We start from the raw sequence: 15083 nt of genomic DNA on the forward strand, positions 1-15083 counted from the left end.
GCATTGAACGTAAGATCCTCTTACCTCCTCCTCCTGAGTGCTGGGATTGCAGGTCTGTATTTCAACCCCATATGATTAAAAAAAATTAAGTAGCATTTTATTTCTATTTAAAGACATTAATTATACAATTTACTTCTTTAGGTAGATGTAGAGGGTCAGCATTTTTTTTCTCCAGCTATCTATGCTAATTCTGGAAATGTAGTGTTGGGAAAGCTGCCCCATCTCACAGAGGCAGATAAGTTAACAGAGCACACCTGTCATGATGCATATTCATCTCATTCTCATTCCTTCCATGTATCCTAAAGCTGTCCAGACTTGCTGGCCTAAAGTATAGTCCCTCACTGGCAGCAGTGGTGTTTACTGAACTTTATAAGAATGTGGTTGCTGGTAGATCATGCTTGTAATCCTAGCTACTCAGGAAGCTGTGATCTGAGGATTATGGTTCAAAGTCAGCTAGGGCAAGAAAGTCCGTCAGACTAATATCTTAGTAACCAGCAAAACACCAGAAGTAGAGCTGTGATTCAAGTGGCAGAGTTCCATATTTTTTTGAGTGGAAAAAAAACAACAAACCAGTTAGAGCATGAAGCTCTGAGTTCAAGCCCCAGTACTCGCACAAAATTGTAACAGAAAAATCTAAATAACTTCAGTCTTGCCCTTAACCTATATATTCAAAACTTGCAATGTAACAATATCTGTAGGACTCAAAAGCCCAGTAAAATTCTCCATAATAGAGAAAGGCAAGATATTCTTTCATTTACTGCTCAGTAAATTTACATCTCAGTCTGCTTCAAGCTCTAATTTTCTATAACAAGAACTTTTTTAAGAGAAGTACTCTACTTGAGAACTAATTTTTCTAGTTATAAGACAAATACAGAAATTTTTTTCAGTGGATAAAACTTGTCTCTCCTTAGCTAGCCATACCCCCATGAACTATTCTTCTAGTTTACTTGTAGTTGAAACCATCAATAAGAATCTCAGCTTTATTATCACCACCATCAGTGAATGAGAGGGATGAAGGAATTCAAATCAAGTTTCATGGGTTACTCGTAAGGATCAGGCAGAGTTTATTTTCTAGAGAATAGTTCAAAAAGGGCAAAACACCTCCTTTCAGAAAATGGAAACAAAAAAGCTTCCTTAAAAAAATAAAAATCATAAGCAGAAAAGCTTCCTAATAGATTTGGCTGTGGCTAAAGAGCAAGAATATTGTCACCAAGAAAAGAAATTCTTTTTAAGGTATATTCGTAAGGCTCCAAGATGCTGGGGTATTTGTAACTATTTTCTTTCTCATACCAATGAAAGAAAAACATTAATGAAAATAATGAGTAACAAAAAATGATGGGCTCTCTCCTCCTCTCCTTTTGAAATGAACAGAAAATACAAATTGAAAAAATTAACCAGCTATAGAAATAAGCAAGGCATATATAGGGATGTCAAGATTAAAGTTCACATAGCACCATGCTGATGATGTTTACTGGATGAGTGTATTAGTTTACTTCCTATTTGGGAGGAAAACTGCAAAGTCAAGAAGTCACCAAAGTCAAATGAATGGCTGTAGGTTTTCTCTCTAGTGTTGATGCCCAAACATTATACAGGACTACAAATGTCAAAGTTGGTGCCTGGCTGGGGAAAACTTCATCTTTATCTCCATCTCCACCTTCACCTTCACCTCCATTTCCACATCTACCTCCTTCTCCATCTCTACCATCATCTCCTTTTCTACCTCCATCCCCATCTCCACCTCCACCTCATTCTTCATCATGACCTCCACCTCCACCTCCACCTCCACCTCCACCACCATCTCCAACTCCACCTTCACCTCCATCTCCATCTCCACTTCCACCTCCACCTCCATCTCCACCTCTACCTCCTTCTCCATCTCCACCACCATCTCCATTTCTACCTCCAGCCCCATCTCCACCTCCACCTCATTCCTCATCTCCACCTCTACCTCCACTTCCACCTCTATCTCCATCTCCACATCCATCTCCACCTCCACCTCTACCTCTACTATCATCTACATTTCCAACTCTATCCCCATCCCCAACCCTATCTCCACCTCTACCTCTACCTCCACCTCCATCTCCATTTTTATCTTCATCTGTACCTCCCTCTCTATCCCTATTTCCAAATCTCTATGAAGGCAGAGAACTTAGCAGACAATCTGAGCTTTAGTAGACAGTTTTCTGTCATTACTACTCTGGTGTGGATATTGTTTCTTTCATTTCTTTTAATCTCCGAGGACATGGACCCATGACATGAATCTCTGACATGGCCCAGACCATTTCCATCTTGGCTAACAACTGATAATACAGGAATCCAACCTAAAAAATCTGAAATCTGAAATGCTCCCAAATCTGAAAGTATTTGAGCTCTAACATGATGACACAAATGGAAAATTCAGAATTTGACCTCATGTGAGAAGGTTGAAGTCAGATGCACAAGAAGCATGAAAACCACAGGTTTTCTATTATAAAAATCAAATTATATTAAGAAGTTGAAGTTGATGTGCATTTGAAAAAATTTATTAAAAGAATGAAGAGATAAATTACAGAATTGGAAAAAATATTATAAAACACATTTGGGCAAAATATCTGAAATCTACCTCTAAAGAACTGAGAATCATGTATTAATAAGTGAAAAATTTAAGCAATGTGCTACCTTGTGCTTATTAGGATCCATTTAATCCCCAAACCTGGCTATTATACAAAGTACAAGAAAAGATTGCTCATTTATTGTTGTAAAGGCAAAAGGTTTATTCACTTTAAAGGACAGATTGGCAGTTTTTTACAACTTAATCTCAGTCTTAGTACCCATTGCACTTCTAGTTATTCACAGCTGGGTTAAAAGCTCAGGCTCATACCGAAGTAGTGCATGAATGTACTAGCTTCTTGGGAAGGGTAGGCAGAAGGATCACAATTTGATAGCAGTCCAACCAAAGTTATAGATTGTGTCAAGTAAAGACAATTAAAAAATTCAAAACAGAAAGGCTGGGATCTTGGCTCAAGAGGTTCAGTGATTATCTAGGTACTGGATTTATTTTATTTATTTATTTATTGCCAGTCCTGGGCCTTGGACTCAGGGCCTGAGCACTGTCCCTGGCTTCTTTTTGCTCAAGGCTAGTACTCTGCCACTTGAGCTGCAGCACCACTTCTGGCCATTTTCTGTATATGTGGTGCTGGGGAATTGAACCAAGGGCTTCATGTATACGAGGCAAGCGCTCTTGCCACTAGGCCATATCCCCAGTCCTAGGTACTGGATTTATTTAATCACCAGTACCACAAACCAAAATAATAACAACTTTAGGAAACATGTTTATTTAGAGCAGAGATGTGTTTGTTTTTTGTCTATGGGCCTCAATCTTCCTATCTATGTTTTCTCCCTCAATGAGATTATAAACATGAGCCATTATACTTTGTTGTTGAGATGTGGGGCAGTGTTTTGCTAACAGACAATTCAAAGCTTGGACACAAACGAGACAGAGGGAGATGGAGAAGGGTAGGAGGAGTGATACAGGAAGGGAGGGAGGGAGAGAGAGAGAATTAAATTTTGAGGTGGAAAGGATCTAACACTTTTTATTATTCTCCTTATCAATAGAAGCTTAGAAATTAGTCTTGAATAATCTTCTAGTTACTGTCAAAGAAAATGTAAAAGTTTTGAGTTGTGTTAAAAACAGAGAAGCCGGGACTGTCCAGAAAAAGGAGAATCTTACCTAAAATATGCATTTTTTAAAAATCACAATTTAAATGGTTCTAACATGGGCACTAGAAAACTTGCAGCACAAAAGTGACATCATCTGATTTTGTTGGAGTAAGTGACTATTCTATAATTAAGGCAATGTCCTTGCAAGGCACGAGTGTTACCATTAAACTGTAACCTCCTCCTTTTACAACCTTTAGAAATCCAGATAGAAAAGGGTGTTGGCAGTATTGCATTATTTCTCTGCTTAATCTAATGAAAGTTTCCATTGCTTCATAACATCTTATAATCTAGCCAAAAGTTAAACAGAAGGGTATTTGTCAGTTTTTATATTCACAAACATTAAAAATGTTCCTTTAGCCATTTATGTAGCCAATGACTTTAAAAATGGATTATAGAATATAGGTAAGATAGTCATATCTTTTGATTTGTTTGCAAGAAAGAGAGATAAGGTACAAATGTGTGTGTGTGTGTGTGTGTGTGTATGTGTATGTGTAGACAAATAGAGAAGGGGACACAGAGAGAGAGATGATATTTGTGACACTAATGCTCTTTCAGTAACAACTGAGATTATAGGAATTCTTGCTTTATTATCAAAAACAGTGCTACAATTTGCTAAATACAGTGTGCAAATACCTGCATGGAGGACTGTATTAGTACACTAATTATGTCCTGGCAAACATGCAATTCAGCCTCCATCATTTCAGCCTTGAATTGAATTAAAAGAAATTGTGGCAATAAAGAGATAATCTTAAATCTTGTTCACCTCTAGAGTGAAATGAGTTCAGAGCTAAGAGAAAGGCATTTTGTATTGAGTCCATTCCTGTTCTTAAGGCCTTTGTGAAAAAAAAGGAGACACAGAAAATTTAAAGGAATTCATTCTTATGTAGCCCCAGAAATGGCTTCAAGTGTAAAACAAACACAGTATATTATTCCAGAAGCTCTGTCATTGAACTCCACCCTGTGCTATAAGGTGCTATATTCTACCACAAAGGCCTCTTGTCAGGATGGGACTGGGGCAAAGGCTTAGCCATCAACACAGTTAGAATTCCTTATAGCTCCTTCGAAGACTCAAGAGCCTGTTCTGCTGAAACTGCATACTTTTTTCTAAAGAGATTACCAGCGTAATCCTAAATATTATGGGACCCAAGCTATCTTATTTTTGAGCTCATCAGATCCAGCCTGCTGCTCATAATCCCTAGCAGATTTATTCAGTGTTTATGTAAGCTGGTGAAGTTGTGTGAACATAGGCGCACATTTTCTCATTCCTGATACACTATCACTGTGTCATTGTTTAAAAAGGTAGGAAGAATAAATATGATTTTCAAACCCTCCTTCAACAAATTTCCAGCTTTTGAATGGGTTTTCCCTACAAGAACATTCATAGACATAATTTGTAGCATTTGGTACTATCGTTTATTTTATTTTATTGTGCCAGTACTGAGGCTTGAACTCAGTGCTTCCCACTCTCCTTTGGCTTTATTTTTGGGGGGTCAAATCTGGCACTCTACTACTTGAGCCACAGCTCCACTTGTGGCTTATTGTTGGTTCATTGGAGATAAGAGTATCATGAACTTTTCTATCCAGGCTTCCTTTGAATTATAATTCTCAGATTTTAGCCTTCTGAATCACTAGGACTACAGATGTGAGCCACTGGCTCACAAATGTAATACTGAAATGGAGATTTTTGTGGTCATTTTTATGCTAGCTGTGTGTGTTTTAATATATATATATATATATATATATATATATATATATATATGATGATTTACATCAAAGGCGTTGGGATACTACCAGATGGATTAATTTTTTTTGGTTTTTTTTTTCCACCCATTTCTCTAAAGGTCTGAATAAAAGCTGAACAGATCCTTATTTGTTCAAAAAATATATTAAAGGAAAAAGATATTGATAAGAAATGGAAATTGCTAAGCATAGCACCAAGGATTTTGTAGTAATTAAAAAAGCCTAACTCTTTAAGAATATATCTTTGAATCTCACTATAACTTAAAGAGGATAACATCCTAGTTCTCTTTGCAAATGTAAAACACATTTGTTTATGTGTATGTGTAAGTAAACCCCCCAAATGAAACATTGTGTTTTATATAAAATACAATAAAAAGTAACAACATGTTACCTTTACAATAAAAGGTAACAGTATGTTTAGGGATTTGTATAAAATCAGGGAGAAAGAAACATATCTGTTCACCTGTTAGTCTCGCAGAATTGTGATTGAGACCCAAAGAGGATTAAGTACATAGATGTTAATATGTACAGCATTATTAATTTCTACACAACAATAGCAACAATATCCTGAGTAAATCTGCCAGTAGGAAGGATAAACACTCATTTAAATACTCCATTGATGTCAGAACTACAATCTGTTGTCAATGGCTTCCTTCAGTAATAAAAATCTTCAAATACAAAGGTTTTGACATTGGTAATTTGTGACATAGAAACAACATCTATCCTTTTTGAAAACTGTAAGGATTAAGATGTGCTACAATAGCCAAAATATGGAAACAACCCAGATGCTCCTCCACAGACGAATGGATCCAAAAAATATGGTACTTATACACAATGGAATACTACATAGCGATTAGGAATGGTGAAATATTGTTATTCGCAGGGAAATGGTCAGAACTCGAACAAATAGTGTTGAGTGAGACAAGCCTAGAACACAGAAAACAAAGGGGCATGATCTCCCTGATATATGACTGTTAACAAAGGGAGACGGAGAGACAGTAGAGACCAAGTCTGTGAATACTGTATATGTTCTTGATACATTGTATATTGTATATATGTCTACCTGACCTAGAGAAGGGATAGAAAAACAGGACGTAAGATATCACAAGAAATGTACACACTGCCCTACTATGTAACTGTACCCTTTTTGCACAACACCTTGTAAAAAAATTTATGTTCAATTAATAAACAAACAAAAAAAAGATGTGCTAAGCAGTGTGGAAAGGTATATTTCTGAATTTAAAGGTATAAAGCCTTAGTTTTGTTGGTACTTTAGGGAACAAGGGAAAAGTTGTTATTGTTTGGAACACATAATTACATCATTTTACATTTTAATATTTCCAGCTACTGCTCATTGCTATCTAGTACTAACAAGAAATTTACTGTAAATCATTTTACTTTGAAATATTTTTAAATAAATGATCAGACCTACCTATGTTGTCAAGGAAATGTGTGTTAAGGAACTATGTCACCTAACTTAAAAAAATTTAATAGGACCCTACGCCCACAAAACACCCCGAAGAATCAATAACTCTTTGACAAGATAAAAAATTTTTAAATATATTTCTTTCACATGATAAAAATATCTTGTATAAATCATACACCTAATTGAGTTTTACCATTAATTAGTTGTGCAAAGAGGCTTCAATTCCATAAGTTAGGTTATGAGTACAAGGTATCTTAATCAATGCCATCCTTCCCATCACTCTCCCCACTCCATCTCTAACCTCAAGTTACACAGCTTAAATTTTATATAATGTACAGTAAAGATAATGGCTGCATTTGTTTACCCTCCCTCCCTCCATTCATGTCACACAATTGCTTTTTTAAATTACAAAAGTGATATTAACCATAGAAATATTAGTGGCTCAAATCAGATAACAAAATTGTGACAAGGGTGTTCATGTTGTTAAACTAATATGAGTGTATGATGGCAAATGATTAGTTAAATATATCCTCCTCTCACCTAAGCATATGACAAGATACATATTTAAACACCTCAAGTATACTATTAAGCCTGATTGATTGGTTTATAATACATATTCTCTAGACACAAATGAATTTGTCATAATACACACACACATACACACACACCTAGCCATCCATGCATTTTGCTGAGAGCTTTTACATACTGACTTTCTTGCCTGAGTTTCATTCATACAGCCAAATATCAGAAGAGAGAAGCAAATGTAAACCTTACCAGTGGCATCGGCTTTAATTTTGAGGTGGTTCTCACACATTTTGATGAAGCAACTAAAAGCCACACTGAAAAATATTCCACTTTTCACTTGAGGTCTGACAACTACCCCTCCATTATCCCATAGCTAGATTTCCAACAGACTGCATTAATGAGATTAAATGAAAGAGGAGTTAAAGGCATCAACTGCTCCATTTCATTAACTAAAGGTGAAAGGCTGCTCACTGGAGGAGAGCAAGAGGTAGAATCTTCACTTTTCTTTTTGATAATACGTATTTGCTAAACAATACAACATTCGTTAAATTGCAATAAACAGTTTAAACTTGTCCTTCTTCAGAACCTTATAGATACCTATATTTTCTGCACTTAAATTTTCCCTTTGCTTTCATCTTTTGAGAAACAGATCTAAGATGCATATGCCAAATTAGCAAGAGTCAATGTTGTGTTATGAGAATGTGACATGGATTTACTTCCATTATTTTGGACACTCTTATTTATGTCTAGCATCTAACACTCAATTGACGTCTAGAGTTGCATAAAGTTATTACTACTTTCCTGTTTTCCCAAATACTGGTTTGCAATGATCTGTGAAATCACTGAAAGAGTCCATGTACATCTTATGTTTGAAGAAATTAATGTGTGACTTATAACTGAAGCTATGGTCAATTTAAGAACTTAACACCAGCAGGTCACTTGACCCCAACTCTGAAATCTGATGTGGCTGTATTCTCCCAGCATGCCTCAGTGCTTCTGTCTGATGAAGATACACCATTGTTTTTTGATTCCCAAGCTTTGTCACTGGGAAGGATAAATATATAGAAATGTAAAAATTGCTTTGACCTCCATAGGAAAAAAATTGCTTTTATGTGAGAGCAAAATGCTTACATAAGTGTCTGCTTTATTTATCCTTTCCTTAGACTAGCTACATTGCTTTGATGATGAACCTCAAACCTTTTTTTCATTCTTTGCCTCCCTTTCACCCTCGCCTTTGGCTGCATTCACCTTTTCTTCCCTAACTACTTATTACAAATAGTTTCTTATCTTTTTCCTTTCTGCCTTCTTTAAATATTTTGCTTTTCCTTGTGACCTACATTATAGTTCAGAGAAAAAGCATTTTGTGTTTTGAGGTGCTGGAGCCCAAGCCTAGGGCCTTATACCTATCAGGAAAGCACCCCATCCCTCTAGACTCTATCATAGTTGAACTGGATTTTGAAGGGCAGAAAGGGAAGAGGTGATGAGGTGGGTTGTGACTTGGTAATTCCATTCAATTTCTATGTAGTTCTTAGCTCTGAATGTCCATTGGAGAGTGTAAAAACATGAATACCCAAGAGATTTCCTGGGCCCAACCCCATTCATTCATTTTGTGTGAAGCCTAGTTATCTAGAGTTTTAATCACTTCTAAAGTAGTCTGGGTAGACCTCCAACTCTGAAGATTTCTGACTTCTTTCTCAAAAATCACAAGAAAAGCCAGGTGCTAGAGGCTCATGCCTATAATCCTAACCACTAAGGAGGTTGATATGTGAGGATCTCAGTTGGAAGCCAGCCCCATTAAGAAAGTCCATGAGACTCTTATCTTCAATTAATCACAGAAAGAGCTTGACGTGGAGCTGTGGCTCAAATGGTAGAGCAAAAGAAACTCAGGGGCACTGCCCATGTCCAGAGTTCAATCACCAAAAGCAGAAAAAACAATCACAAGAAATATGATTCTTGTCTAACTTAAACCAAGAGAAATAAACCTGCTAGCCTCATTTGCTTTTTTTTTTTTTTTGTCAGTTGTGGGGCTTGAACTCAAGGCCTGCATGATGTCCCTGAGCATTTTTGCTCAAGACTAGCACTTTACCACTTTGAACCACAGCTCTATTTCCAGTTTTTTTTTTTCAAATTTTTATTATCAAACTGATGTACAGAGAGGTTACAGTTTCATACGTTAGGCGTTGGATACATTTCATGTACTGTTTGTTACCTTGTCCCTCGTACCCCCCCTCCCCAGTTTTTGAGTAATTGGAAAGAAGAGTCTCATGGGGACTTTTCGGCCTAGGCTGGCTTCCAAATGAGATCCTCAGATCTCAGCCTCCTGAGAAGCTAGGAATACAGGCAGGAGCCACTGGTGCCTAGCTTCTCATGTGCTTTTAGTACTTGTTTAAGTTAAATTTAAACTGCAGTAATAGTAGAGCCACACAATTGAATACACAATTGAATATAGTCTTCCATTAGCTTTGCTGTAGCTAACACTGCTGATGTGTGGATCACAAGGAGCCATTGGTTAACCAGTAGCCTGAGTTACTTTTCAAGGACTTGTCATTTCAGTTATTAGTAAATTTTGAGATGGGCAAAGTAGACTCAGTTCAGCAGTAAACCCACTGATTCAGAACCTAAGGGATGCTGGAACTACAGCAATAAGCTCTAGGATGTTGGTTATGATTCTGGGAAAGCTTAACAAGAGCTTTGATCTTGGAGTTAGCCTGTTTTGGCTATGAATTCTTGGGTACTCAATTCTATAAATTCTGATCAATTCTAGAGTAAGTGAGTTTACTCTATGCAGTCCCAGATTGCATATCATTTAAATAAAATTGTAATAAGTCATATAAGGAGAAAATATGAGAGTGTGCAGCACCGGGACATTTGTTAGCTAAAATTACACATGCATCTGCCCACCTATGCTCTTCCCAGGGTTATACATTTAGGCTGTTCACTGGTTATTGTTCATGGATTCACTCATTTAATATTCATTAATTAGTAAGTGATGCTATTGGTATTTGGCATTGGGAAATAAATATGATGTAGTACAGAGTCCAGCATATGACATTAAACCCAGTAAAACCTATGGATTTAATCTCTTCTTTTATTGTCATTGATAGTTTTCTGTGTAACAGTAAAATATTATACATGGAAGAACTGTGGGTAAATAAGAAAGCTATGTAAGAGTTTCCTCACCCCATTAACTTTTGTGCAGGTAGTAGGGCTTGAACTAACTGTCTCGCACTGTCTTATAGCTGAGGCTTTAGGGCTCCATCCACATTTCTAGTTCTGGCTGTTTTTTTGCGGGGGTGGGCATGGAGGTGTTAGTTAGAGAGGGATCTCCAGGATTTATTTCCATGGGCTGGTTTTGAACTTCAATCCTTAGATCTCAGCCTCCTGAATAGCTAGAATTATGAGCATGAGCCCAGAGTAAAGCTCTTTTGTAAGGAATCAAACAGACTTGGGAGTTATCAAGTGTATTATAGTTTAAAAGTGGAGATAGCCCTAGTGAAGTACCTATTAGGTTGTTACTAATTCTTGACTTGCCTGGAATGGAATTTACAGGCACCATTCATAGGCATTGAAAATCAAATCAGGAATGTCAACTGATACTTCCTCTCACCTCCTGAGCCTTAAAAACATAGTGCCCTGCTCATCCAGGCAATGGGTACAAAGGAATACAGAAACCTAACTAGCAGGATCTTAATGCACATAGAAACAAACACAGTGGGTGACATGAGCTCACATGTGAGGGGGAAATCTAGCCAGCATTTAGGAAAGAGGATCAAATGGTTTGCATTTCTCTAAAGTTACAGCTTTCTTATCCTTTTTAAAGCCTTTCTGGTTCTGGAGATAAACTCAAGCACTTCCTTGACATTTCCTCTACTTTGGACAGTTCTCTTCGGGTATTCACTTGTGACATTGACTCTTCTGCCTTGTTTATGCCACATTTCTCCTTCTTAATGCCTCTTTCTACTCTGCGCCATCTACCTACATTTAACCTACTCTTGGAGACCCAGCTTAGCACTTTTCACCTCTGTAGCATCAATCCACAGCAATTTCTGTTTACTCTGGTTGTTTTTTTTTAACCATTCATTTAGTCCTGTCCTTCTTCATTAATCCTGTTTATGTGCTTACCTTTCACCTTGCACATAAGCTCCTTAGAGATAAAACCCTCTGTGTGTGTGCTTCCTAGCATCTAGCATAGGGATTCATAAACGTGTGGAGTGTATGAATGGGTGAGTGTATTCTGGCTGATTCACTGAAGCATCAAAGGACCAACAAACGTCATATAAATCTCATGTTACCTCTATGCTTCACTCATAGGCAAATCATCTCTGTAGCATGTTTGCTTGCTTGCTACTGTTTAGTGGGAAAGAGGAATATGTTAAGAAGAAAAGTTGTTGATTCTTCGTCTTGTTCTTTATTTAATTATAGTTGGCTAGGGTAAGAATGAGAGGTTGCCCCCTCCCCCCCCCGAAAAAAATCCCTCCTCTTGATTTATTGTTTTTTCTCTTTAATTTCCTTTCATTCCCTTTAGATGGCATCTTACTTGCTTATTTGAATTGTTGTCTCATTGGCTTGAATCTTGCTTACATCCTAAGGTGAATTTTTTTTTCTCCGGTTAGGGGTGTTATTAATAGAAGCAAGAGGAAGTTGATCTATCTTCCAGGTAGTTCTGCCTTGACTCCCATGACACTAGAGGTAGCATTTATTGAACACTTTTGATACCAACATGATGCTTGTAATTGTCTCTAGTATCAGAGAACATTAAGCTTGTGGGACAGAAAATTTCTGTGTAATAGTCCCAAAGATTCAGAATGAAGTGAAGGACAAATCTCCTTAATCCTAAGCAACATCAGTGAAAAATGGCTTGATTCTATAGGAAATGATTCCAGTGTAACATCTGGTTAATCACGTGTGCTCCCTGGACCAGCAGTATCAGTACTATCATTGAGAATGTATTAGAAATGCAGATTCCTGGGCCCTGGTCCAGATTTACTGCATCTGAAAGTCTGGGCTGGGGCTCAGCCATCTGTGTTTTCACCAGCTCTCCAGATGGTTTTGATACATGCTTATGTTTCAGAGCGAATGGCTTACAGCAGGGGGTTCCAGTCAGAAGGAGCTACATTTAATTCACAGCTCTGTCACACAGTAGTGAGATGAGCTGGATAAATTATTTAATCTTCAGATGTTTTGGTTTTCACTATCGGTGAAATGTTTGTGGCCCCCCTACCCCCATGCATTTGTGAAATTTTAACTACTAAGGCCAGGGTAGTAGGACAGGAAGTGTTTGGGAGATGGCTAGATAATGAAAACCAGATCCCCATGTATAGGTTTAATGCCATTAAAAAGAGATCCTAGAGCACTGCCTCTTGTACCCTGTGAAGATGCATTGAAAGACAACATTGATGAACCACAGAGCAAGCTCCAGATATTGAATCTGCTGGCCACTTGGACAAACCAGCCGCTAGAACTAGAAGACATGAGTCTCTGTTGCTTATAAGCCATGCTAGTGTGACCTCCTTAATTTTAACATTCCCAAATGGACTAACACATGTATAAATGCCCACTTATCTGGTAGAAGTGTTCAAGAATTTCAAGTGTGAATAGTTCCTATGGTGTATTTATTGTAGTCACAGGCATATAATACAGCATTCAATAACTGTGAGTCATTAAACTAGTATTACTTTAGTTGAGAATAAGAAGTGTTTCCTACTTCTTAACATGTCTGCTATTTTTTCCCTGTTTCTCAAAATTTGGCTGCACATTAAAATCACTTGGGGAGCTTTAACAAATGTGATTCCCAAGGGCTTTATGCTAGACTAATTCAGGAAGAATTTGTGGGTGTGACATCAGGGTTTTCTTTTCTTTTTCTTTCTATTTTTGTGCTAGTACTGGTGCTTGAACTTAGGGCCTCAAGCTCTTGTTTAGCTTTTCAATCAAGGCTAGTGTTCTAGCATGTAGGCCACACCTCTACACCTGGATTCATGTGTGCACTTATTTTGGTTCCAAACCCTTGGAAGAATGTTTTCTTAAAGGCTTTGTGTAGGAATTGTATGTTTGTTCACTACTCCCTCCTTTGGGCAGAGAATCATGACTGCTAGATTGTTATAAATATCTCAGGATCTTTATATAAGAATGAACAAATACATTTTCCAATTCATAAACTCACCATTTGTATGTGTGACCGCTTTCCCTATGTAGTCCATTATGAAACCTTAGCAGTTTAATTTTTGTATAGAGTAGGGTTGTGATTATTGCTTTCCGCTAAAGCTAAATTATTTTAGTTCTGGAGTTTGCAGTTAACTTTGCTTCATGCCCATACTATAAAAAACGTTTTCAGATTTCTAAGCACTTTCTCTGCAATATTCATATTTATTTTTCATCTAAGAAAATTAATGTGGAAGTCGAACAGGTAACATAGATGATCACTTTAAAAAATGAATGACATTAGGAAGAGAATCCAGAATTCAAACAGCAGAAATCTTGAGCTCAGATTGTTCACTTACTAATATGTTATTAGCTTTCTTCCAACAACTGAGATTTTAAACATTAAGAAATTAAGAGGTGTAACTTCATAGGATGAGGTAAAATAGAGTCCTGTAATTATATATGTTATCAGGTAGAATAGACAAGGTAGATGTTTGGGAATGATTACTTTTGATTTCATTAAATGCTAAATATTTCTGATATTAAGAATGCAATTTTTTGTAGAAATCCATGCTCCATATTAATAAAGATCCAAGCATTAGGAAATATTTGACTTGTTTCACTCCTTACATTTTGATATCTGTGCATTTAGAAAATATTTGTTTGTTTAGTGCATAATCTTGTATCTGAATAAAGTACCTTGCCTAGTGGAACTTCCTGCCCATAAATTGACTGTGCAGGAAGAGGCAGAGGCCTCACTGCATTTGTTCAGCATTTACTTGATGATGTTAATGGTTAGTTCTGCGCTAGGAAAACTAGTTTTCCTGTTGTATCAACCTATTGACCAATTATTGCTACTCTTTGGCACACCCTACTTCCATCCAGTACATATGTACATATACATGCATGTATGAATTCCCACAACATTATGAATATGTTACTGAGCAGAGTGAGAAACAAATGAAGAATATAAAACCACATCAACAAATCATGTTGCCAAACTAAATGCAGAGTTAGTATCCTTGAAGAACAAAATCTTTCTATATCAAAATAGGAGCTGAGTGTGATCTAAGGCAAACCAGAAAATCCAGAAGACCAGTCAAAGGCAACTATATGAATTTTCAATTCCAGGAGCCTCAAGGCTCTACACAGCTAAGGAGAAACCACAGCTAACCTGGACTGAGAACTTACTATGTGTTAGGTATCATGTTCATTGGTTTAATGCATTGCTTCATGTCTTCATTCCAATGACTAGAAGGCAGATGTTAGTATTATCAAGTAACTGCTGAGAAAACTGAGACATAGTGAGGCTAAGAAATGGAAATTAGAGAGGTAGTTCTAGTGTGTTCCACTGCCTGGTAGCATTACCTCTTACTCCTGGGTATTAATTAGAGATGCAAATTCTTTTGGTCACTTCAGACCTTCTGACATTTGGTCTAGAGAGCCTAGGAGAGAATGCACATCAATCTGTGTTTTAAGAAGCCCTCTAAGCCAGGAACTAGGGCCTTACTGCTGTAATCCTAGCTACTCTGTAGGCTGAGATCTGAGCAAATTT

General features: G+C 37.1%; 1 protein-coding gene across 2 annotated transcripts in view; it reads right to left on the reverse strand.

The window, feature by feature from the left end:
• Positions 1 to 15083, reverse strand: part of Rorb (RAR related orphan receptor B) — a 182593-nt gene that overhangs the window by 65499 nt on the left and 102011 nt on the right. Inside the window, exon 1 of one of the 2 annotated variants that reach the window (XM_048351685.1) lies at positions 7640 to 7679. The exons of the other annotated variant lie outside the window; for it this stretch is intronic. Coding sequence (XP_048207642.1) covers positions 7640 to 7679 — 40 coding nt within the window. Of the gene's footprint in view, positions 1 to 7639; positions 7680 to 15083 lie in introns of those variants that run through there. 2 annotated transcript variants of the gene reach the window in all.

This window comes from Perognathus longimembris, chromosome 1, assembly GCF_023159225.1.
Source record: "Perognathus longimembris pacificus isolate PPM17 chromosome 1, ASM2315922v1, whole genome shotgun sequence".
In the NCBI taxonomy this organism is placed as follows: domain Eukaryota; kingdom Metazoa; phylum Chordata; class Mammalia; order Rodentia; family Heteromyidae; genus Perognathus; species Perognathus longimembris.